A 27,101-nucleotide genomic window follows, 5' to 3' on the forward strand; every position below is an offset into this window, starting at 1 on the left:
TTTCTGCCTCCACTGGGAAAAGGCAGAGGGGATTTAGATTAGTTTTGTGTTAGAAAAGAAGGTTACTATTTTGCCTTTGGATTATTGTACAAGTCTTTGTGGCAGTTAGTGTAAGATGTTTGGGAAACATCTTCCCAAAACGTATATAAAACTAGCAGAAGCAGGCATCTAATTCTTTTTGAGACTGTTGAAATCACAGAAGACTGCTCTACAGCTTTACAGCTGGTAAGTACCCTCATATATTTGGAAAAGAAACTGATCTATTGCAGTAAAAAAAGTCTTCTCAGTCTGACCAAGAATTATTTAGTGTTTCAAATGGCACACATAAAGCGTCTCTTTCCAGAAATCTGGTTTGTATTGCTGTAGTTTTAAAGCTTTAGAAATATCAGATAATTTTGAGATAGCATCTGGAAGCCAACATTCATCTTGAGAGTTACCTGCTTTTCTCGTTTCTTTGATGGTTAGTGTAAGCTAGTATCATTTAAGAATCAACAGATCTTATAATGAAAAATGGTGAGTTCAGACCCATGAAAAAACTGTCTTCCTTTTCCGTCTCAGACATCTTTTCATCAGCAACTGCTGTTGAGATTGTGTAGAAAGTATAGTTTCATGTATGTGATTGTGCCAAGGGGATCTCACACAGAGGAGTGATGCCAGCAAGTGGCTACTCAGCAAAGTATTGAATGAGTAGCATCTGCTGTTGCAAGGGAAATGTAGGAATGAGAAGGTTCCTGACTGGAAAGTTGATGTTTGAAATGTTCTAGTTTCACTAAGAAAGGAAAGCAGGCTTAAATAGACTCTCTCATTTGAATGGAAGGCAACATTTGTACAGAGAAGCTGTGCAGTTAGTAGCAATGTATTCTTTTCTGTACTAATTGTTGTCACATGTATAGCAGGAAGATAGGAACATTTGAGAAATTACACTTCCATTTCCTTTCATCAACTTCATTATTGTTACTCTCACTGATGATTTCTTTTTATCAGTTTAATTTTTTATCTTGGTAGTGTGTTTTGCTCTCTGGTGAGATAGAAAAAATATTTGGAACAAAGTTCACGTTATCACTAGGGGTTCAGGAACTGTAAAGAAACTGCCTAAATAGCAGCCTAGTATACTGCCTTTTGTGTCTGGACTAGCTTGGTGTTGGATAAGGATCTGAAATGATTTCTCTTTTCTCTTTTAGTCTCTGGAAGTGTTCTTTAACTCCTAAGGAATTTTAAAGAACATCTTATAAAAGCAATTGGCCAAAGCGTATGGAGAATTGTATCTAATGAGCTGGACATGGTGCTAAAAATTCATTATATTTTAAGCAAAACTCAGAATGTTTGGAGTAGATTATTACAGTGATTATTAAAGAATAAATCTGCCTGTGAAAACATGAAATACATTGTTTAGGCATTTTATTGGATTCTTTGTGATTTTGGACATATCCCTCTCTCCTGCAAAATCAATCTTTTGCTTACAGAATGTTATGGTAGTTTTGAAAAATAGAATAAATTAAATGTAATATCTGTAGAATAAAAGCATTCTTCAGTCTTAATATTTTATCTTATTTTCCAAACATTTGCAGGAATTATTTTGTGGTTTCATTTTTTTCCCCTTTAAGTCCATAACTTTTAGGGTTGCACAGATTTGTGCTGTGTATTCTAATCCTGTCAATTTATCAATAGTTTCACATATATTATTTCACTTGCAATCCTGCTCCTGCTTTCAGTGGAGGTCAGGCGTACATGCTGAAAGAGAGGGTTTGGCAATAAAAATGTTTTAGTGTGTGTATATAAGAACAAGATGTTGTGAGCTGACAGCAGTGTGCTGGAAAGGAGAATAGCAAAGGGAGCCTGATAGATAAGGAGTAGTCCACAAATGCAGTCTCATATCACAGAAGTAAATAAAATTCGGAAGGAATGATAACAGATGAAATCGTTGTACCAGAATAAAATGACATGGTAAAGTGCAAAACAAGTTAACTTCATGGTTATGCTTTTAGTGCATGGCTCTCAACAGCTGTGAGATTTTGTTAAAAACAAACAAAAAAAAAAACAAAAAACCAAACAAAACAAAACAAAAACCAAACAAAAAACCACAACACTAAAAATACCAAACCCTGACATTAAACCTCAGGAGATGCAGGGAAAGTAGCGAGTAATTTTATCATAATGATGAAAGTTTTTAAAAATAAACATGTAAAGAAAAATGTTCAGTGGACATGTCAGTATGCTTCTTATTAAGGCCTCCCTATTGGACTTACAGAGCAAATAGAAGTGGTTAAGTATGAGAAATGAGAAGCCTTCTCCTGTCTCCGGACATCCTCCATTGCTACTTCTTCATACAGTAACACAGAACAGACTTATGCTCAAAATTTTGCATAAGATCACCTAAACTATTACTTTCCTGAAGCAAAATATACTTTTTGTATTATATAGAAATGGATATTTCATGCTTACTCTGTAGGGCTGAACAGAACAAAAATGAACAAGATGCACTGTGTGAAGAAGCTAAAATAAATGCTAATTATTTTGTTAGTACAGTCAGATGTTTCTGGAAGTCTTCCTCTGTGCTCAGAAAACAGCTAGGTTCTGCACAGTACGGTGTAGTATGCACTGAAATACATTAGCATGGGTAACTATAGCAGCCTGTCATATTAACCAGTCTTTGTTGTCTTTGATGCCACCAAGTTAGTTTGGATGTCTTTGCATATGCAAATATGTCCCTGATTTTCTTTCCAAGGTTGTTATGCTCAGGAGCAAAACAAAAAAAAAAAAAAAAAAACAACAACAGAATCCAAACAATGGGAACTTAAAATCAATCAATCTATATTTTTGGAATTAGGAAACTGAAAGGGTGACTATAATAAATAATAATATTATTATATAATATAATATATATAATATATTATTATATAAAAGTAAGAATAATAAATAATATAATAAATGTATTTCTGGCTTATCCATTCCAAACCCCTTCAAACACAAGATGATTGCCAACTTAGTTGTATGCTTAGGAAATTTCTCATTAAGCACATCTTAGGGTAGTCTTAATCGGAGTATGATTTCTAAAATGTAAAAAATACCTAGTGCTGTTTTAATATCTTTTAAAATATTTTCACAGCTGATTCCATGTAACTTAAGAAGCCTGGAAACTTTTTAGTGTTGTAGGTTTGATTTTTAAACATTTTGAAACAAAGCAAGCATTAATTAGATATCTGACTTTGTTCATGGAAATAAACCTGTTACAGTTAGTATTAGAAATGTATTTATTTCCAGAAAATAACTTAAGGGAAGAGTTGAGTCGTAAGCTCTGAGTGTAGACACTAGCCACTGAAATGGGGGCATCCTTCAGTGTGAATATTACTGAAGACATCAATGTAAAGTTCATGATAACAGTATTAGGGAGAATTAGTAATGAAAATAAAGGAGGTGGTTTCCATGAATCAGTAGTTCCTCTACTTAATAGCATCTTATGAGCTTCTAAGAACACTAAATTATATTGGAAGACAGTTGGGTTTTTTGTCAGAAATAACCATTCTACTCAAAACCGGAAAGCTATTCATGTAGATATTGCAGTTTTTGGTAGTTACTACGATGAAGAATTTCACACATCAAAATACCTGTGTCAAAGTTCCTGCCCTAGGTCCTCAAATTGTTTCCATGGCTACTTCTGTCTTATACATGATTTAATAGCACTAAGCCCTTCCATTATTACCTCTTAAAAACCAAGATATGAAGAGTACAGAAAACTGCTTTTCTTTGCCACACTTCTGATAACCATTGTGTTTTACAGTGAAAGCTTCATTCTTCTCCTCTTACTCCTCCATTCCAAGCTGATTTTCCTTGACCACAACAAACAAACAAGCAAACAAAAAACCAAACCAAGACATGTGAGTCTCTATTTAGCATGTTTCTTCATTATTATCAAAATTATTTTTCTCTAGCCCATTTAGCTGTCAGAAGTTTCAGGCTGTCTTAAGGAGGAAATTAATTTTGTTCTAAGCATCATCGCAATGAAATAAAAAGATGCTGGGGAGAGAAGAATTCCAAGGCCCAGCTGCGCACTTCCATGTTTTGGATCTCAGATACCAGTCTGTTGGTATATTTACCTTCCTTTATGCAATTTTACAATCTAAATCACACCATCACATAGAGGAAAGTTGAACTTCATCCTGTCTAGTGTAGAAGCAAACCAAACACATCATGCTGCGACGGCTTAATTATTGTGTACTGTATCAGTTGGCACTTACGTAAGTGAATACTTCTGTTGTTGATTATGGCTGTGAGTTGATGTTTTCTATATGTTTATATTAATGTAAAACTTCCTTATATCTTTTTATTGAGTGAACAATAGTCCTTGACTTCAAACTTCTGTCTCTAGCTGCAATTGCTGTCACGCAGCAACTTTTTCCCCTTTTTAAATCTGTTATCCTAGAGGTGCTACCACCATCACTGATGGGCTCAGCCTTAACCAGCTGCAGGTCCATCTTGGAGCCATCTGGCACTGGCTTCATCAAAGATAGGGGAAGCTTCTAGCATATTCTAGCATCAGAAGCCATCCCTGTAGTCCCCGTGCTACCAAAACCTTGCCACACAAACCCAATACAAGTATTTGTGGAAATGCAGTTGCATGTGGCAGAAAAAGCTGCAAAATGGAGTAACTGAGCTTGGGAAAGGGATAGAGAGGAAAAATTTCCCACCCCTACATGAACCAGAGGATGGAGGAAAGGAGTTCTGGTATATTGTGTTACAACACATACTATGTCATTTACACTTATATGAATCTAAAACTTGCTTGTTGTTTCGGGAATGGTTCCAACTCACTCTTCTAGAATATTTGTTTCTATGTATGGAGTGAAAAATTGGTAAAAGTTTAATTAGTAGACTGAAGTCAGTAGAGTTTAAATAGTTATAATTTCTGTGAATTGTGCTATTTAAATTAATTGGGGAGAGAAAGAGCCTGCAAAACAGCTGTTCCCACTTTGTAAATAGCACATTGCTTATTAATTAGAATCTGAAAAATAGTTTCTTGAAAAAATCCCTTGATGTTGGCTCAGTCCAAGGAAAATCTTCTTGTACCACATATAAATAGAAATGTAAACTCTCTCTTATTTTATAACTTTGCTAAATATTTGCGTTATATTTTCACTTCACCTTTTTGGCTTGAGCAAAACCTTCTTCTAGGTTAAATTGATTAATTTGTTTTTTGTAAACTATTAAACTTCAGTTGAATAATTATGTCAGTATTTTGAATTTTACATCGTATCAGACTTCAAAGCAGCGTGTCATGTTATTTGTTATAATAATCACAAGCTATGAATCACCCAAAAATGTTGTCAAATAATAAAGAAAACTAAGGAACTGCAGCAGATCTGTAGCGGTGAAGCCTCAAGTTTTCTTCTACTCTGATGCAAACCAGTGTTACTATTCTGCATTATGAATGAAGTTACTGTTGAGTGAAGAATAGCTTCACAGCCTCAGTACACAATTAGATAATATTTAAAGACTTGGAAAGAACAAGGTGAAGTTAAAATGTTGAGTTTGGAAGCTGAATTATACAGCAGTACTCTAAACGGAATGTTTCAATTCAAACTTAAGTTCTCATGTGTGTAAACATCAGGTGGATGCTGCTCAGAAAATCTGGAAATCTAAGAAGATAGAGAGGATGAAGAAGATTAGAAAAAAAAAAGCAGACATTGATCAGTCCTTGTTTCAGGTGAAACAGGAAATCTTAGAATAGAGGAGAGTAAGGGCTTTGCACAAAATATTTCTTCTGATGCTTTTCTTGTCCACTGTGTTGAGCAAAAGATGAAAGAATGAATTGGAGATTTATTGGTCCAAAAGAGCATTTAAATATTGAATGTGCTTTGCCTGGATGCCCTTTGTACTAAGAGACTGATTCCCTTTCGTAGGTGTAGATGATAGCCAATATACCTTGACTCACACTTAATTGAAATTACTGCTCCCTGTTCTCTGTACGCATTATGGAGCTCCTTCACATCAACTGAAAAAAAACCTCACCTAAATTACCAGATAAATTCTTTTCCTGATATTCCTGTTAATATAGGTGGACAGCATTGCTTGAGAATTGCACTAAAGTGAAACTAGTGGTGCCAATAGTGTTGAAGTGAATCAGTGCTGAAATCTATAAAGGTCAGGTTCCCTGCACAGCTGTGGTGAGTGGCTTCACTATCGCACTACTTAGCTGGTGGCGGTAGTACTCTGAAAGTGCTCTGTGATGAATAGATGAAACACTTCTCTTTACCATCAGTGCAGCTCATTATTTATTGAGCATTGCTTCCGAGGAATTCTGTTTGGGGCAGATGAATCTGAGGGCGTATTTGCAGACTGTTGTTAATCTGAGAAAGAAAACATGTTTTTCCAAGACTGAAGAAAATCATTTAGAAATGATGAAAGAAAGGCTAGAACTAATAATCCAAAGAAAGGCAGAAGTTTATTACAGAAAGGTAGATTTAATTTGCACAATGTCTGTGCAGAACTTGCATGAGCAGAAATTGTATAACAGAAGTTTCAGATCTCCCCTTTTGGGAGAAATTTGTCCAGGCTTTTCTGTCTCATTTTACCTGCTTCATGGAGCACAAAAGCAGCTCTGGTCTGCTTTTGTGAAGTATTTGTGCAGGAAATCTTCGTTGTTGAAGATTTGTTGCTTGTGTCTTAAACCTGAAAAAAGTTTGGGTGTTTAAAAATTTTCATATTCAAAACTTGAGTCCACTACCTCACCTTCAAATCTCTGTATCTTGTATCTTTAGATAATCACGTTTGTGGCATTTCAAAATAATAAAAATTTATGTTTTTATTACTGTCTACGTCTAGAATTCTTAGAAGGGGTGACAAACCCTGTATTCGGTGCACTAATAATCTTGCTTAACCATCTTGACTACCTTAATTTGGACTTCAGATACCATTTATCTGAATATCTTGGGATAAATCAAAGTAGAAGAATGCATAAAAATACAACAGAGTATGCGGTATTCTAGTCTTCAAAAATTGTTTTATCAGTATATTGATAAATTATTTTTTCCTGTTAGACTTAATTTCTCATGGGAATAAAAAAGGAAAATCTGAATCATAGAATCATAGAATAGTCAGGGTTGTAAAGGACCTTAAGATCATCTAGTTCCAACCCCCCTGCCATGGGCAGGGACACCCCACACTAAACCATGCCACCCAAGGCCTCATCCAAACTGGCCTTGAACACTGCCAGGGATGGAACATTCACAACCTCCCTGGGCAACCCATTCCAGTGCCTCACCACCCTCTCAGTAAAGAATTTCTTCCTTAGATCCAATCTAAACTTCCCCTGTTTAAGTTTTAACCCATTACCCCTTGTCCTGTCACTACAGTCCCTGATGAAGAGTCCATCCCCAGCATCCTTGTAGGCCCCCTTCAGATACTGGAAGGCTGCTATGAGGTCTCCACGCAGCCTTCTCTTCTCCAGGCTGAACAGCCCCAACTTTCTCAGCCTATCTTCATACGGGAGGTGCTCCACTCCCCTGATCATCCCCGTGGCCCTCCTCTGGACTTGTTCCAACAGTTCCATGTCCTTTTTATGTTGAGGACACCAGAACCGCACACAATACTCCAAGTGAGGTCTCACAAGAGCAGAGTAGAGAGGCAGGATCACCTCCTTTGACCTGCTGGTCACGCTCCTCTTGATGCAGCCCAGGATACGGTTGGCTTTCTGGGCTGCACGCGCACACTGCTGGCTCATGTTCATGTTTTCATTGACCAACACCCCCAAGTCCTTCTCCTCAGGGCTGCTCTGAATCTCTTCTCTGCCCAACCTGTAGCCGTGCCTGGGATTGCTCCGACCCAGGTGTAGGACCTTGCACTTGGCATGGTTAAACTTCATAAGGTTGGCATCAGCCCACCTCACAAGCGTGTCAAGGTCCCTCTGGATGGCATCCCTACCCTCCGGCGTATCAACCGAACCAGACAGCTTGGTGTCATCGGCAAACCTGCTGAGGGCGCGCTCAATCCCACTGTCCATGTCACCGACAAAGATGTTGTCAAAAGCCAAACAAAAGGACAGGGTATTTCCTGTTCGCAACAAACTTCAAAAATAATTTATGATTGGAAGATCATTCTTCCTATGTCTGACCATTTCTGCTAATTGTTTCCCAGTTTCCATATTGTTTCTCTTGGTTACATTGGACATCTTGTCTTCCCTGCCCTGATAAGGTTGAGACTTCTGGCACCATTTTGTATTCATAGGCTTGTTAATGAGATACATAAGCAGGAGTGTATCTTGGAGCAGGTAACACAAGGCTTATATGGTTAGTTTTGAAAAGGGTTGTCTGGAAAAGCAGGCAATTGATTACATCACCAGCTGCTGAGGAGAAAATAAGCTTAACTGTACTTAAATGGCTGGAAAACTGCCCTGTGGAAAAGGACCTGGGAGCACTGGTCAACAGCTGGCTGAATGTGAGCCAGCAGTGTGCATGGGTGGCCAAGAAGGCCAACAGCATCCTGTCCTGTATCAGCACTACTGTGGCTAGCAGGACCAGGGCAGTGATTGTCCGTCCCCCTGTGCTCAGTACTGAAGAGGCCGCAATCTTGAATCCTGAGTTCAGTTTGGGGCCTCTCGCTACAAGAGAGACATTGAGGTGCTGGAGCAGGTCCAGAGAAGGGCAGTGGAGCTGGTGAAGGCCCTGGAGCACAAGTGTGATGAAGAACGGCTGAGGGAACTGAGGGGGCTTAGTCTGGAGAAGTGAAGGCTTGGGGAGGTCCTTATCACTCTTTACTACTACATGAAAGGAGGTTGTAGTGAGGTGGGTGTTGGTCTCTTTTCCCAAGTAAGAAGTGATAGGGCAAGAGGTAACAACCTCAAGTTCCACCAGGAGAGGTTTAGATTGGATACTAGGAAAAATCTCTTTACTGAAAGGGTTGTCAAAATTGGGACAGGCTGCCCAGAGAAGTGGTGAAGTCACTGTCGCTGGAGGCTTTTAAGACATGTAGATGTGGCACTTAGGAACATGGTTTCCTATTGAGCATGGCTGTGTTAGGTTAATGGTTGGATTCAATGAACCTAAAGGTCTTTTCCAACCTAAACAATTTTATTATTATAAATTGAAGCTTAATCTATTTAAATAATGTTCCCAGCTGTGATGCAACAGTAGCTGAGAATGACTTTTCCTTTGCTTTTGCTTTAGAAGTTAAGCAGAGAAAGAGGAAGAATCTTGTTAGAAAACTAGTTGTTGCAGACTGAGGAGTTCTCAGAAGCACTAAATATGTAGAAAGGTGGCAGTGAGGTATGTGGGAGTAAGAAAAACATTTCACATAGAAACAAGTGAACTGGTATCCAGTATTTACACTCTGATAGCATGCGCTAACACTTGGTTCTGTTTATCAATAGAGAGTGTAACTAGGATATAACTCTGAGTATTATAAATTTCTTATCTGATAGAATCACAGACTGTTTTGGGTTGGAAGAGATCTTAAAGTTCATTTAGTTCCAACTCCCTGCCGCAGGCCAGAGCACCTTCCACTAGACCAGGTTGCTCAAAGTCCCATCCAGCCTGGCCTTGAACACTGCCAGGGACGAGGCAATAATCCAAATAGGATTAATTTCTAAGGCTAGCATCGTATTAGTTAGAAGATGCAGTACTCATAGATTTCTGGTCCCATATATAGAGGTGTAATGTATCTTACTTCAAACTAATGTACTTGTTCTGGACAGTTTGTATTAAAATGAGTGCTGCACTCTCCAGGAGATGATGACAGTTTCTCAGTTTACCTTTTCAGTTTTCAAATCCTCACAGTCTGACACCAGTTGATACAGTCGCTGTCTATTCTGAATCATGCAAAAGACAGAATGCAAAAATAGCTTGCAGCAGCAGCATATAAAGCAGGGTTTTCCATATCAAGGTCAGAGAATCCCTTTTGTTTGCAAGCATGGTGGGAAGGAATGAGATAAAATCTAAATACTGCTAACATGGCATTGAAAAGTACTTCAGCTGGAATATGCAGGAAAACGTTCCAATCAGTAGCCTATCTTTTTAAGTTTTTTTAGATTTATTTCTCTTTTGGAGAAAATACAAGTATGTTTGTTCTGTAAAATTTGGCCAGGTACAAAGCTGGAAATTTGGTTTCATTTCCTTGCCTTTATTTTCTTCCAGCAATTGCTGCTGGAAAGTAAGGATTAGCAGAGGTTCATATCTATATATACATAATAATTCTAAGGTTCAGCTGAAAGACATGGGTAGAATATGAGTGCTGTGGAGCTATTTTATTTTATTTCATTCTAATTATTTTGAAATCCTGAGCAAAAGATGCGTATAAACTGCCTGTTCTTGTTACTTTTTTACATATTCATCCCGCAGATACGTGGACTTTTCTATGCTTTAGGAAATTCGTGTTATGTGCAGTTCATGATGGGGCTTTTCATCTTCACAGGTGCCATATTCGGTGTTTCTTTTATTCTCTCTTCTCCAGGCTGATGCCATGGCGTCATCAGGGCTCTTCTTCAAAGACGGAAAAAAGCGCATTGATTACATCTTGGTGTACAAGAAGTCAAGTCCACAGGTAGAAAAAAGAAGCACATTTGAAAAGAATTTGAGAGCAGAAGGGTTGATGTTAGAACGAGAGGTAAGTCTTGTAGCTTATAGTATTGTCGTACTTAACTGAATTTATAAAAGATTCCTGAAAATCTTAAAAGCCTTTCCAGTCAGGCTGTTCCTAACATTTGTTTGATACTACTAAATTAATACTAACTATTGTTTAACATGTTTTGGGGATGCATGGTTGTACACACACACGTACTCTCCATACAGGTGTAGTGTAGTAGAGTGAAAACTTCCAGCTCCTTATGCTTGCAGAACAGAAGAAGCTTCAGTAATTCATTATTGCTTTAATATATAACCTCTATGTCTTCAAGCAGAATGCATGAAGGACTAAATGTCTCTGGTTTTCACGGGGTTAAGATTGTCAGTGTCAAATTAATCCATCCCTAATAATGACAGTATTAATATAAAAATGAAGGAAGACAGAGCCAGGAAAACAGCCTTGGATTTTTGCTGTTTCAGCAGTTACTTACAAAATAGGTACATGTTTAGTCTATCCTGACGTAAACTTCTATAGTGCCTGTATCTTTTATCCCGATTTATACATTTCAACTCAATGGAATCACCTTACATGTTCCATGTTAAAGGTTTCAACCGGTTTGTAGTCCTTGCAAGCTGTAGCTGGCAATGCAGCATGTAAAATAGTCATAAAAAACTAACCTGAGAGTGGATTAATATTTGGTTTTGAGGCTTTTAAAGATTGTTACAGTCTAGTTGTAAAAATACCTGGTTTTGTTCAAATTTCAATAAAAATCCCAATCTCAACTGGTGTCAATTGACACTTCAGAAAACAAGAAGTTTAAGATCGTAGTTCTAGATATCAGGTGGTTTAAATTGTCTTCCAGTAGTATCTATTTATCCACATCATTTCAGAAAAATAAAATCCTAGAAGTAGCATTATTGAACTGTGCTATGACTTTCTGGAACTGTGTAGCTAGAATTGTGAACAGTAAAGATTTTATTAATCCTTTAACTAAATTCTACTTTACCTTTACTTACCAAACCTTGCATCCCTTAAGTTTTTGGGAGGATATAATCAGACTCAGCTGTACAAAAATATGTACTTATAAAAACTCAAGCAAGTATGTCTTGGGAGAAGGGTGTGGAACTGAAGTGTTCATAAGGAAAGATAATCTGAAATGCTGAAACTTGTTCTATGTACAAATAAATTAGCAATGAAGAACATTTGTGTGGAGTAGATTTTACCAAAAAATAGTAATTCATACAGAGATCACATTTACAATTTCGTAGCAGATACTGTAATTATTTAACCATTCCCTGGAGCTGCCATTTGGCAGAGCAGGATCTGCAGTCTTCTCCCAGCTGTTCCTATATCTCCAGCAGCTGAGCACTCTTCTCCTTACATGGGAGACACATAGAATAGTCTTCAAGCTGCTCATCTAAGATAATTCTGAGGGGATTTAAAGTGAATTCATTTATTGCATGTCCAAAAATGCTTCATTCAGACTTTCTCAACTTCTGTTGTGGGACCAAAGGTATGCCTAGAGAGTTACTAGCTTACTCCTATTACAGGGTTTGGAAAGGAAACAAAAGTTAATAATTTGCCTTTGTCTAACTGAGAGCAGTTACAGTGTTTTCAGACTTGCATAGTCACTTGAAGGCCTAAATGCAGAATTTGACCCTGAGGAATGCTTTTAGAAAAGTATGTGCCATAGAGGTTTGAATTGTTAATATGTATTTGTTTGCTACCACTCTTTACAGCCAGCTGTTACAAACAGTGATATCATGTTTGTTAAAATTCACTGTCCATGGGAGACATTGTGCAAATACGCGGAAAGAATGAACATCAGGATGCCTTTCAGGTACTGTGGAAACTCTTTTCAGAAACTTGTAATTTAGTGCTTAATACTAAAAGTTCATTACTTACCTTAAGGCTAAAATGCAGTCTTTGTTAGGTCGTGGCCAGGCACACTTACATGTAATTCAGTGTGGTGGTAGGGGAGAGGAGAAACAAATCATAAGTACTGTTCTTTTCACATTCACCTGTGGTACTTGTTTTCAGACTTACCTGCCAGATCATATTGACCTTAAGTCTTTAGAAAATACTGTTAGTAGTTCACACATTATTTTAAGGCTTTGGAGAGGTCCAGATATCCTTCATCTGAGCTCAGGTATTCTCAATGATTTTGGGGTATTTCCGAAGTCTTACCTAAAAGCAGGTGAAATGACAGAAATAGCTGGTGTCTCATGTGTCTCCAATATAACATATATTTGCATACTTTGAATAAAATTAGATATCTTTATTTCTTGGTTCTGTAGCTTTCCTGTGGCAGAATAATGAAATGAATTGAGTTCCTTATCTGTGTTCTAAACAAATTCTATCATATGTTTTTACAATAAATTTTTGTCACTGATTTGTAGACGGGCTGAGAGAGCTGTGCTTGTTCAGCCTGGAGAAGAGAAGGTTCTAGAGAGAGCTTATAGCAGCCTTCCAATACCTAAAGGGGGCCTACAAGAAATCTGGAGAGGGACTTTTTACAAGGACGTGTAGTGGCAGGATAAGGGGTAATGGCTTTAAACTGACAGAGGGGAAATTTATATTTGACATTAGGGAGAAATTCTTCCCTGTGAGGGTGGTGAGGCACTGGCACAGGTTGCCCAGAGAAGCTGTGCCTGCCCCATCCCTGGCAGTGTTCAAGGCCAGGTTAGACAGGGCTTGGAGTAACCTGGTTTAGTGGAAGGCATCCCCACCCATAGCAGGAGGTTGGAACTAGCTGGTCTTTAAGGTCGTTTCCAACCTAAACCAGTCAGCGTTTCTATGTAGGACACAGTTAATACTTTTTGCAACAATACAGAAGTTTTTAAAGGAGAAAACATGTCTTTTCAAATTTATTAATAATGTTCTTCCAGAGAGAGAAAAGCATGTAGTGTGCTGTAAGTCTCCTCAGGAGTTAAAAGTGGTAACTAGATGCTGAAGCTGTGTGACTCAACAGAAAATACCCTTAGAGCACTCCTTTCTTACTTGAATTGCCAAGTGCTTTGTCCTTCATGTCCCTGCCTATATCAGCTATCACAGTATGACTCTCTTGCGTTGCTCCTAAGCCGGAGTCATCATGAAGCATCTTTTGCTCAAAACTTGCTTCAAATATGCAGTTCTATACTGAGTTTCCACTAATCCCATTAAGCCTTCAAAGTCCTTTCCATTAAAAAAAGGTGTTTTCTTAAGTCATCTTCCTTGTGAATTTGAGCTTCTCTAGTTTGAATAATACTTGTCAACATTTTAAATATAGAAGTATTTGCCTGTGTGTACACATACATAAACAATTTAAATTCCAATTAAAAAATACTTCCTTCATCCTTCTGATACATGAAGTCACAAAATTAAGTTAGGATTTAGCAATGGTTTGGTTTGAATTCTTCATCTTTCTAGTAACTTCATAGTTCAGTAGTGCTCTTCAGGAAAAGAAAGCCTAAGATTTGAAGTGCTGCTTCATTTGGAAGGCGTTTGAAGTTATGTTTATTGTTATTATTATTAACTGAGATATAAATACATTCTGTGGGCTTTTTTCCCCCCAAGTGTCTGATCCCTGTTTCTTTGTTTCTGGGCTGTTGCTTAAGCTTCCTTTTATCCCACTTAGTTCATTACACCAAAAGTAGATAAAATGATAAATTCTCCTGTTTCACGTTGTTGGCGGTTTTGCTGTAGAATGAAACACAGTAATTTGGTAAGAAAAAAGCCCACTCTCCACGTCTACCACTATAACAGAACTGTGAGAAATAGTAAACTGATCATCATTTATTTTGTCCTTTCAAAGTTTTTAATAGGAATTTTAATAAAAATGCAATCTAAAACTGATGTGAATATTTGAAACAGTCTATTTAATTTCCATACTTTTTAAAAAACAAAAGTAAATACATTTTTATTGTGACCACAGAGTAGATGTAGCAGAATAGCTAAGGTCTGTCTTGCTCTGCCAGCAGCCTGTCTGAAGTGTCCAGTACAGAAGCCGAGCAAATGTAGGGCCTTGTGTCATGGTGCCTTCTCTCTTTCCAGAAGGCTGTGGTTTAAAGACCTTCTGAGGCAGAATTCATGTCTTCATCTCTATTATATTAGCCACTGGTGGCTTTTCATTTAAGCGACTTAAGTGATTTAAGCTTCTGTAACAACATCCTGTGACCACGCACTTTGTAATTCAATGACGTGTTCTGTCAAAGCACTTCCGTTTAAGTCTTGAGCCTGCTTATATAAATCACGCCTTTCTTAACTGAGTGGCATATATTGTTTTCCTGAAGTAACTGTTTTCTTCATTCAGTGCATAGAAGAAGCTCAAATCACACAGTTCTCCCACAGTTACAATGAACTAGAGTGGTTCACTCACAAGAAGTTTTAGGTAGCACTGTGAGGAGCAGGGAGTTCAACTCAGTGATCCTTATGGGTCCTTTCCAACTGGAGATATTCTGTGATTCTAAGAACAGATTATTTCTCTCAGTCTTCATCTGATTTATCAGTGGTTTCTGACTGTCAAAGAGCAAACCTTCCCTGCATTACGTCAATGCAGTACACCCTTGCTCTCTTGCAGAGTGTTGCAAAATTTTGGCTTTTGGGTATGGTCACGAAAAATATAACATATTTTGGTACTATATATGACTAATGCTGTAAGAATTAACCATGTATTTTTTAGGTTCATTTTGCTCAATCCAGGAATGTAAACAAAACTAATACAATTATTACACAGGCTAAGAAGTATTTCTCTCCATTGCTGAAAAGTGAAAAAATGCTTTTTGCTGACATAAGGGATCACCCATTATCCCAGAACTGTTTTAGTATGGCATCATACCGAAAATGTGTTGGCAAATACATAGTATACATCATGTATATAACACAGATGGAATCTCGGTGTTTCAGTTGCAAAAGGAAATTTTGCTCACGTTGTAAAAGACTTGTCTGTGCTAATCACTGTTGTGTTTTGTATGGTTTCAGACAGGTCTTACATTAGCAACAAGGTTAGGTCATGACTGAATTGTACTTTTTTTTTTAAACAATTTATAGATATTTTTAAGTAAAGTATATGGTCTGTCAGTAGAAATCAAGCATCTATTTCTGGAGCTCAAGAACTCAAATCTATGTCTACAAGTATCTTGTGGCATATTATTGTTGTGTGTAATGAATAAATTAGTTGTATCTGTAGCTTAGCTGGACTCTATCTGTGCAAAACAGCTAAGGCAAGTTAAAGAGAATGAGGTTTTGTTAAAAAACGTAGTGTCTGAGAATCTTGTCATAATTCTTCATTGCTTTGTTTTACCATTCTGCCTAGCAGTACCAAGTGCCAGGCTGCCAGCACCATGCACATTGGTAGATACATAGTTTTCCAATGGCTGCTTATTTTTCAAGCCACATTTCCATCTCACTCTTTTTAATGTATTCAGTTCATTGTTACTTTAATGTAAGTAATGTGAAATGATTCAAATACTGCCCAGTCGGGCAGTTGCAGATCTTGTTAACTATGTGTAGTTCTAGGCTAAGAAGTGATGGAGAAGTATCCAGAGTGAAACTACCATTTTTATGCGTTAGAATGGAGGGGGGATAAAATTGAAATAATGTTAAACTTTTATAATCATATAGCCAAATAAATTTGTTTTAATTCCTTCTAAAAAAACAAACGTTGTAGAAGTAGAAAGCATTCAGGCAAATTTTAAGTAGAAGATGAACTGAGCGAGGAGCGCAGTCCCTAATGCTGAGCTTTACTGTCCCCAGATGAGAATCATGGGAAATATATGGATAACCCAAGGAATCTGCAAAATCAATGCCTTTGTGTGGTTGAAATGTGCCATGAAATGATAGGTGTAGGCCAAAAAGAAAAGCTGAAAGCCTTGAAATAGATATGCAAAATACAAATACTAAAGTTACAGAAAATATGTCTTTGTATGGTTTCAAAGTAACTGTTCTCATAAGACTTTAGAGGGAATTTCTCATCGTCTTCCTCTAAGTGTCTATGAGCACTGAAGGGCGGAAAGAAAAGAATTGTTAACATGAAAGTTGTTTGTTACGGTTAGTACTCTTAACATTTTTAGGGCTGTGTATTGTTCTTCAGTTGGATGCAAAATGTCAAGGGAAGGTGATGGTAGAACACTTCAGAGAATGAAGAGAGCATCTCATGGTGTTAAGTGCTTACAGTATTTAATGCATAAAGTGCATAAAGCATTTAGTAGTATGGGAGCCCTGGTGATTCTCCTAAAATGAGTTTTCTGAAGTAAAGGCTAAGAAAAGACCACATGAAATGAATACATAGCATGACACCATTGAACCTTGTCTGATGAAAGAATTGTTGATTAGCTATTATTATTAACTACAAGCTATTATTGTTATTAACTACAAATACAAATTTTGATTTTGACTCAGAAACAAATTTCAAACTTGATAATATGTGAAATTACAGCATTTTAATAAGCGTTTTTTAAGTGTTTTCTGTTTTTCTGCCTATGAAAATGCATGTTTAAAATGTCCAGTGTTCTTTTATAATATATATGTCCTTTGCAACTGCCTCCTACTTGATTATTCTCAGCTGATTTTTGCTGTTCTTTCAGGAAAAAATGTTATTACACTGACTGGAGGAGCAAAACGATGGGCAGGTTGGTGGGTGATGTGTAGCTTCTAATTTTACCAGATAGTCACCCTGCTAAAGAAAATCCATTCGCAGTTGTAAATTTATCGAGGAAACTTGGAAAATTAGATTATTTTCTTGAAAACTCAAAATATGTTAGCTCATAGTGTTAAAATATTCATGTGTAACAAGATGCAGTACTTCAAAGCTTTGCCAGGTCTCATTTTGGAAATGCAAAAATGTTTATGCCAGAAAAAAATAGGCCTTATCCTGGCAGGAAAGATTTAATGCTGGAGCTCTCTCTGCAGTTCTGTCTACTGTACCGAGGCATATTTCTTTGGCATGAAAGATCCATTTGAGTGTATGTCTCAGATTCTGATATTCAGCTATTTCCTTAGACATGGAAACGTAACTTTGCATGTTAACACCTCATGTGTGTCCTGGTGATAAGGACTAAATCAACACCACAAACCAGAGGCTGTGTTGAGCTTAGATTTGATAGCTGTCAGAATAACTGCAGGGAAGGCTGTTTAACTCTGAGACACAGACATGCAAACCTCACCTGTGACTACTGCTGTTGCTGCTTTTGTCAGACAGGAATGGCTACAAGGGGCCACAGCAGCATGCAAAAAAGAGTCTAAGGGAGCTGGGGAGTAAAGACGGGGGGCACTGGGAGCTGTAATCACTCCCCATTGCTCTAGCCAGACATAATGATGTCTTGTAAATCCTAATTGCCTACGGAAAAGATAGGAGAATTTTTACAGGGGGGAAATCTGACAGGTTTTTGTCATGGGTTTTCTCAAATGGATCTTGAGCTGAGATTGCAGTTGATTTTCTCCTGTTGTTACTTTAGATGATGAAAAGCCCTCATTATTTCTTAGGAAAAATTTAAGTAGTCTCATGATATCAGTTTGCAAGATGATCAGCAAGATGATCATGTTTTTGTATAACAAAAACAGATAAAGCACCGTTGAATGGTACAATGAGAGAACTTTAAATACATAAGCAGATAAAATGTATTGAAATAAACCAATCTATAACTTAAATTTACAACTGCGTTTTTTACTCTTCCCAGTCATTCACATGCTTGCTTCATTTTAGTGTGCATTATAAAAAATGTAAGTGATGTGCTTTGTAATGCAAGGGCAAAATCAACAAGCTTTACTGCAAAATTGTCTCATTTTGTCTGTAATCCATCTGTTGAGTCCTAGATAGTAAATAAATTTATTTTCCTTATTATGGAAGGATAGATGCCTGAAGCATGCAACTGAAGTTGCACGGTACCTGTGAACCAAGTAATAAACAGTTTTCATGCCAGATTGACTTTTTTCATTTGAGACAAATACTTTTACTTGTGATTTACTTTGTGAGAATTTGAGGATGAATATTTTTCTGAATACTTTTTCTGGCAGTTTCTATAGTACAGTGCACAAAGCAATAATGTGGAAAAAAATAAAGAAGCTACTTCTAAAAATGAAAGCTAATGCTAAAATTGCTGACATACATATCTTGAACTAGGTGATCTTTAAGATCCATTCCATCCCAAACCATTCTACAGTACTGTTGTTGTTTCTTTTCGTCTTACAACTTTTCCAGCTTAACTTTTCTCTGTAACTCATTAAATCTCTTACTAATATTTCTGTTATTAAGTAGAATTTGCAAGAGCCACAGTGAATAACTGTATTTAAATCTTTGTATATCAAAGGTAAAATTTTAAGGCTACTGATTTTCTATAATTTAATGTGAGGTAGCACTAGCATATTACACCCTCCTGCAACATGTACACTTCCCTGAATTTATTGATGTGGTTATATGATCTTAAATGTTCTTTAAAATGTCCACAGAAGATATAGGAGCATGAATTAAAGAAGGGAAGATTAATGGAACGCTTACTGGTATACCACCTTCCTTATATGTGATATCTGTGTGGTATCTCTCCATTTCTTCATTTACGTACCTTAAAAAAACCCTTAACAGTACTTCATCCTGTGAAGCCTGAATTCTATTCAAAGGTCCACGCTATAGAAATAATTTTATCATAATCATTAATAGCAATATTTGGAAAGCCTTCACAAATCTTTTCAAAGGAAGGTGAGTTGCTAGAAGTGGGGTATGCAAGTATCAAAAATTGCCTGAATTCTCAGATTTAAGACTGAATATTCTTAATGAATTGATCTTGTATTCACAATATCAGACAAACCAATTTCATGTTGGTAAAGAACGACATGGAGGAAAACAACATGAAGAGATAGTTGCCTTAGTATGCAGCTTCACTCCACCCACTGAAATGTTGAAATAAATTAATACTTCTGAGGTTAGAGAACCAAAGTTGATTTTTGTTGAGCAGCTGAGCTGCAATAATTTTGCTTTGCACAAGGACTTTTTAAAACCTTTTGGATTTTAATCTGCACACTGAAGTGAAATTGTTAGTATCATTCCATTGAACAAATGCACTTTTTTTTTTTATCTTTTTTGGTGGTGATTGTGTCCATATGTTGAATCTGTCAACCGTAACATGTTTCCTGTTACAAAACAAGGAAACGTGTCACGGCTGTATAATTTGGTGGCGTATGGTTGACAGGTCTGGAGAGGTGCAAACACTGAGCAAACTACTGAGTGGGGATTGCTGTCAAAAATACCTAACATGACCAGTGGCAGTTGCTTAATTCTACTATCTTATTCCGTGAGCTGATCAGATAATTCCGAACTCATCTATACTGTGTTCCTTTGCATTGCAGTCTGCAGAGTAAATGTAGTCTGCAAGGATTTTTGGACTAACTTGTTCTGCAAAAAAGAACAGCCAACTATATAAAAGAGAACTGTACAGTCGAGGATGGAAGTTAAGCAAAGCTGAAATTACAGGCATCTTCATAAAATGTTATATTTTATATTAAAGAATAATATGTGTGCGTGTTTCAGAACAGCATCCCGTAGTCCAAGATGCATAAAGTTGCAGTAGTGTCCGCTGGAGTGGTTTCAGTAAGAGCATACCTGAAGTAGTAGCCCATATCTTTGCACCACTGTTCCACTCAGACATTTTTTATCTCATTGCATGAAGTTCTGACTTCATGAGTGACTTCACCAGACCAGTTATGCTTTTACTCTCATTAAAAAGACTACGTTGAATAGTTGAAGTCAATAGTCTGTTAATATGCTACTTTTGATCTAGAAAGCCACTCTGAATAAAAATGCTAAGACTTAGTCCTATGATTTAGGCAAAAACTTGTCTTAAATTTGTTAACGCTTTGATTGAAAGCTTCGTGAAACTTCAGTTTCTTGTTCAACTTTAAAATAATGCAAGCCAAGAAAAGAGGATTATTGTGGTATGTGGGGGAATGAACTTTGAAATATTTTATGCTATCTGAAGGCACGAAGTTTCAGAGTCCTCATCTATAAGTGATGTAATGAAAAAGCAATCACATCTTAGATGAAAGATCTTTTTGCTTCAGAAGAGAAATTGCAAATGTAATGAGGACATAATTTTTAATTTAGTCCAATACTGTTCTTCATTACTTTGCATGTCAAAAGGAGCAGACATGAATGTTAAACAAGAGCTAATTTCTTTAAGATAATAATTATGTACTAATTTTTTTTAGATCTTTGGAGGGAGGAAAACATCAGGACTTTTCACGTAATTTTAGAACAATTTCATCAGAAAAATCTGAAATCAAAGGCATTGTTTTTCTGTTCTTCCTAATGCATCTGCGTATTTTCCTCATTAAAGAAAAGCCTGGGGTTTGGTTCTCAAAAATACCAGCATGTGTACAACAGAAAAAAAAGAAGAAAAAATGAAATGCAAACTTTACTGATACACACCATGTATAACTTTGTACTGAGAGAACTTCCACTGGAACCAATAATTAACTCAAAGTATACCTTACTCAACAGTAAGGTATTATTTGAGTAAAGGAGACACTTAAGGGATGCACCTGCCTGTATTCTGTGTTTTGACTTTATGAACATAGTTATGTTCTTTGGCTTATCATGTTTTGTGTCAAATAGAGTGGTGTCCCTCAAGTGCAGTATCAGTTACATACAGAGTGTGTGCCAATACCTTGGCAATGTAGAGCGAGAAGAAAGTACTGAGAATTTAAAATGTAAAATTTGGCTTAGCTTTCTATCTGACACTGTGTCAAATAAGGGTAGAATGGTTTTCTTTTGCTGATGTTGATAAGAAGTATGTTTTCCTAGAGGTCGATTTGCTGCCTGAGAGCAACTTACTTTGTCATCACTTACTACTCTTAATTAGGAAATGGGTGTGGAAATGCTTATGCTTAGCATAGACAGTTAAGAGTTCACCTCCGATAAATCTGATCCTGAAATTTACAGGTTTTGTGGATAGGAGATAGATATGCTTTATGTATCATGCAAACTTATTATTGAGTGAGGCCCAAATCCTGCTAAAAAATATTATTTAGGGCATGCTTTTCTAAATTTTAGACTTTTTCTGGATTTGTAATATGTTTATAGCACTAATTTAATAGATCTACTCCTTAAATACCTGTATTTCATTGCAGTTGAATATGAAAAAAATAGAGGTAAGCAAGGAGTGCAAAATCGAAGTGATGAGGAGGTAACTTCTAGCATTTGCTGAAAATTAACTGCACTTGGCTAGATTTACCCCTCTATATCCTGAGACACTATTTTAAAAAGGTGCCAGTAGAAGAAAGCCCTTTATGTTACCAGTTTATAATCTAATTGGGGATGCAAATATTATGTTCTTTTTGTAGTTTATAATGTCTTTTTTTTTTTTTTTTTTTTTTTTTTTTTTGAGAACTACAGGAAGCTATACCGAGGGATTTTGTCTTAATACTGTATAGCCATATAGCCGTGTCTGTATAATGTATCCTTTGTTTGATGTTCGTGTATCCTGTTTTGTAAGGCAATATCAGCCCTTGGATTCTGAGGAAAATTTTGCAGGAGGAAGACTTACTGAAATTAGAAAATCTTGAAAATGTGATCCTGAACTGTCATATATGTGCTTTAAAATTTTATTAGTTTTAGTGTCTGAGTTGCTAGGCAAGGGAGAGAGGAGTTACATTTGCCTTGGCCAGTGGCTCTAAAGAAAGTAATTAAATGTGTTCTTGAGTAAATTGTAAGCATCCACAATTCTTCCAGAGGGACTACCATGGAAAAATTATTTTGCTCAAACTCAACAGCGCAGTCCCATCTCAAACCATAATCCCACTAATTTTAGGATGAGTTGTGCTTGAGTGAAGCATGCAAGTAGATCAAAAAAAACCAAAACAAACAAACAAAACAAAAACAAACAAACAAACAAAACCCAAACTGTTAAATTTGCTCCTTAGTTCCTTATTTTCTACCCGTGGCAATTTCCTGCTTTCATTTAATTTCTAGTTTTGTTGTCACTAAATATGAAATGTTGGAGGTGGAAAATAACAACCAAGTGAGAGTGTGTAAATCTGCTTTCTTTTTGTCTCAGTTTGCAGAGGAATATGAGAGAGCTGAAAAGTTGGTTGCCCAGAAATCCAATGAAGCTAGATAAGGAGGCCCTACCTGATCTGGAAGAAACAGATTGCTACACGGCCCCCTTTAGCCGTGCACGCATACACCAGTAAGTGCCGGAACTGGCAAGGCAGTGCCAGAGACTACAGGGATTTTTTATTTTCTCACTTCGTCTAAGCAAGTGCCATAGAGGCAGCCATTAACAGATGGTCCCTGGCAAACACCCACTATCATATCAGATATTTTCTGTGGGTTTTCTCTTAAAGCCAAAATCCACTCTCTGTTACTTGCTGTTTGATGTCACTTGCTGTTTGATGTTACGTGCTGTTTAGCCACTCAGATGTATAGACAGAAATTTGACTGACAAATGAATCCTGCTTTCTTGGTTTAGTTTTTCTTTCCGTTACATGACAAAATGCAAATATTTGCTCAAGTTTGCTTTGCTTAATTACGTACTCTACTTAGGCAAAACCTGAGACAGCTGTTGAAATTGGGAGCACCTCAAAGCAAGCTAAAACCAGGAATGATTTTTTTTCTCAGATCTGCTCTTTAAAAATGCTTTTGTATCTGAAAGTATTAATATATATGCAACAAATAAGAACTGTATGTGTTCAGATCAGCATGTGGATAGTGATGTAGTTATAAAGTGTGCCATAAATATTTTTCAGGACCTGAAAAGTTAGATGTTAAAATTCTGTCTGTGTCTTAATTTTTAAAGTATTTTCTGATACATCTGTTTTGAGAGAAAAGTTCATTTAAAGCAGAAGTGTAAATTAAACTAAAGGGGAATATTTTCTTCTCAGTAAAGAAGCTATATGGTAGTGAACTGTCTTTTCCCTGCAAGACACTAATTGCATTATAATCTCATTTTTGTTCAGTAATTGACTAGATTGCATTAGATCAGTCATCTGATTTTGGTGGTATATCTCAAGCAGCTCAGCTGATGTTATCAGCCGTAATAGCGTCACATTTGGCACAACTGAGCAGGCAAAAGCTCCTGCATATCAGATTTCTGGCATCCAGAATCCAGAGCCATCTGGGAAAGGATGCTTTATTTGGCTCCAGCCTGGGTGGGACTCTTCAAGGGAAAGTGGTGTGGAGCTGCTACTCAGTTGTCCAGTGCGTGGAGGTATTTTATTTTTTTTTGCCTAAATCATAGTTCCCATAGTACCATGACACAGACATCTGCCAATTCATAAGTAACTTGAATTTGAGAACAGCCGCTGCTTCTGAAGATCTTTGTTTAAATTAATTACCCAGAACAGAAATTAACTAGATAGTAGAAAATTTTAGTGTTTACTTTTAGTTGTTCTGTTTTCCCAGCCATAATCTGTGATGATGGTATTTAATGGATCTGAGAAGATGCTCTAAAGATGTAAAATCTTGTATCCTGGCAGGGGCTTTGGAACTTTACAGTACCTTCCAACCTAAACCAGTCTGTGATTCTGTGGTCTTGTGCAGTAACCAAGGAGGGTAGAGATCAAATAAATCACTGTAAGAAGAAAACACTTGAGCAGCTATGTTTCAATACCTGTGCATTGTTTTGAATATTAAAAGCCATTCATTATTTAAACAGTTTTACAATAAACAACAAAGACAGCTTCTTCAGCAATTCCACAAGAAGTAGAATCGTGCATCACATGCTACAGAGAACTAAGTATGAAGATGGAAAATCCAAAATGGGTGAGACTGCTGTATTTTCACCTAACCTGAAGCTATAAAAAAATTATCTTTACTTGCCTCAAAAAGTATCGAGTCAAATCAGTTGATTTTGCTACCCATTAAAATCTTTTTATTCACTCAGTAACAGAGTTGAAGGAATGTCACATCAGTTATTTTCTTGAATAACTCAGTAAAAATTGACAATATTTTTTCACCTAATTACTCATACTTTAAAATAAATTGGAGAGATGTTGATAACTTTACATAATCAAGAGCCTCAATAAAGACAAGATATACCTCAGAAACCTGTTGCATGTTTTCAAGGTCTGATCCTTCTAGTTCTGATACTACCAAGCAGTTCCAGTCCAGCGCAGTTAATGTAAGCTATACATAACTTACATGGAGGTCTCTGTGTAGCTCAGAGACAGCTGATCTGAAGACTAAATTAATTTATATCCACAATCAAAAGTATTATATTTTGGAAGTTCATTTTTATTTACAATGAACAGGGGATGTATATGTGATTTGCTATTTTCGGGATTTAATTTAAGAATTAAATAGAGACATACTAAACACTTGTATTTCTGAAGGTGATAGAAATTATAGAAAGCTGTTGCTTGAGTTTCTGAAGAAAAGCAGTAGCAAGAAAACCGTAGAAAACAAGGGTCAAATATAGCGCCTTTCAAGCTGATGAAGGCAAATTTCAGTATGAGATTAGTTTTGCATAATTTGTATGTTTGAATGGACAAATCTGAAATCTGTCATAAGTACTAATTTCCGGGGAACCTCTTGGCTACAGACATGCTTTACAAGTTACCAAATCTTTTTATTATCATTATTCATGGTTGTGTATTATTTATTTTTTATAATGTTCTTTGAAAGTACAACAAATCCGGTTTTAGGTAGACTGTAAGAAATGATCCAGAATGCTGTAGCCAGTATGATGCAGAGCACTGCTCTGATACAAAGATCTTCAGCTGTCTTCTACTTAAAAATAGCAGGTTAGCTTTTAACCCTGCAGGGGGTTTGCTGCCTCAAGGGTTGTCTGTCCCATACCATTCTCTGTGTATGTCACCCAGAAAATCTATATCATATGCTTTGATGAATGCAAGCTGAATATAAATGCCTTCTCGCACTTCATTCGGCACAAGCATGCGACCCCAAGAGAAAAGTTGCAGATACTGGCCATCAGAAAGCTCTTGTAGTTTGGCAGAGCCAGAAATCTTGTAGGATCAGCAAAAGCTACATAAACGGTGGGATTATTGATTATTGACATGTTTGGCAGCATCCTAAGCATCTAATGTTAAGTTACATTGTCAATATCTAACTTGGAAACTTACACTGCTTGAAATTGTGTATAAAAAATTGACATAGAAACTAAAGCTTTTTTTCTTTTTAGGTATTAATAGGTTACTAAATAATGGAACATATGAAGCAGCATTTCCACCCCATGAGGTAACCTGGTTAATTTTGTATCTATATTTAGACTAAAACTTGCACTGTCAGTTTCAGATCTTCAATTTTGTCGTGCAAATGTTTAATGTCACTGCATAATCTGTTGCAACTCTTTTTATTCATAGCTCTTATTTTAATATTTGCTTTTAAAATTCTTCTTATAGAATGTATTAGAATAACTTCCTGGAATATTTTCTTGATGAAATAGAATATTGTAATTCTTTTTTATTTGTATGAATTGGACATTGCCTGTGGAGTTCTTAATGAGAATATCAGTTGTTCCAAATTGCTGCATTTAATTGTATTAAATTATTTTTGCCTGCCACCTACAAAATGTTCTATTTTTCTAATAGCTTGTGCACTTCATCACAGCTAGGGAGACTGATTAATTATTTCACATTTAGTCTTTTCTGAATAGTTCTGGATAGCTTCTACTTGGGAGTATCTTTTTCAGTAGGTTAAAGTCTACTGAAGACTGTAAACCCATGAAGTAAATGAAAAACCTGTGTTTGATTTCAGAGGGTTTTCAACACAGTCTTTGTGTATTGAAAAGAAAGAAGCAAGCCACACATCTTCAAGCATTTTAAATGCCTATCAATAACATGGTAACTGCAGGTTACTCTGTGAACTCTGTGATTGCTCAGGCTGAATATTGTGGCTTGGTCTTGTGTTTCAAAGAACGGACCTGTGCTTTACAAATTGCTGAGAGTAATTTTTTTTATATAGCATTAATAATTAAATACTGGGGATATAGAGGAGGAGTATTTTAGATAAATAATTGAACATCATTGTTAATGCTCCAGCTGTGCATTACTGACTTCAGGGAAAAGCTGGCTGTAATACCAGAAGAACCTGTGAAGCTTTCTCTGGCTGTCAGAACTGTGCTATTGTATCCATTTTACATATATATTCCTTTGTATGGCTACTGTTTCAAAGTTTCAGCTAAGGTTAATTAAGTCACATTTTTAAGACACTCCTATCTTAATTTCTGCTTGACTAGTGCTAAGGGCGAGTGGTTGGAACACTTTCAATTTTATTTTTATTTTTTCTTTTATCACACAAGGAAATAAGATTGAAAATTCAGTCCCAGTGAGAATGCTGAGACCTGAACTCTGTTAGGCGTAAACAGTGCTGAAAGAAGCAGGAGAAGGGGAAAGATTTTAAAATATTGCTTTATGCTTTACAGTCATTCATACAGGTGTCTGTGAAAGTCAGTTGGTGTTCTGTTTCTAGGTAGGTGACAATTAGCGTAAGTTGATGATCTTTTTCTGGGTGTTCCTAGATGTTGCAACGGTCACACTCTGTGTTGATATTTTTGGTGCATATCTTTACTAACTGTAGTGAGAAATGTGTAGAATTGGACTCCTGGCGATGTTTAGCTTTGGTT

General features: G+C 36.6%; 1 protein-coding gene across 2 annotated transcripts in view; it reads left to right on the plus strand.

Annotated features, from left to right (window-relative positions):
• ANO3 (anoctamin 3) overlaps positions 1-27,101 on the plus strand; it is a gene marked incomplete at both ends in the record, with an annotated part of 217,427 nt that overhangs the window by 146,775 nt on the left and 43,551 nt on the right. For both annotated transcript variants that reach the window (XM_080617104.1, XM_080617105.1), the window contains 6 exons: positions 10,441-10,593; positions 12,291-12,391; positions 17,115-17,159; positions 22,575-22,706; positions 24,174-24,280; positions 25,659-25,714. In XM_080617104.1, coding sequence (XP_080473230.1) covers positions 10,441-10,593; positions 12,291-12,391; positions 17,115-17,159; positions 22,575-22,706; positions 24,174-24,280; positions 25,659-25,714 — 594 coding nt within the window. The remainder of the gene's footprint in view (positions 1-10,440; positions 10,594-12,290; positions 12,392-17,114; positions 17,160-22,574; positions 22,707-24,173; positions 24,281-25,658; positions 25,715-27,101) is intronic.

This window comes from Psittacula echo (genome assembly GCF_963264785.1).
Source record: "Psittacula echo genome assembly, chromosome: 5".
Classification (NCBI taxonomy): domain Eukaryota; kingdom Metazoa; phylum Chordata; class Aves; order Psittaciformes; family Psittacidae; genus Psittacula; species Psittacula echo.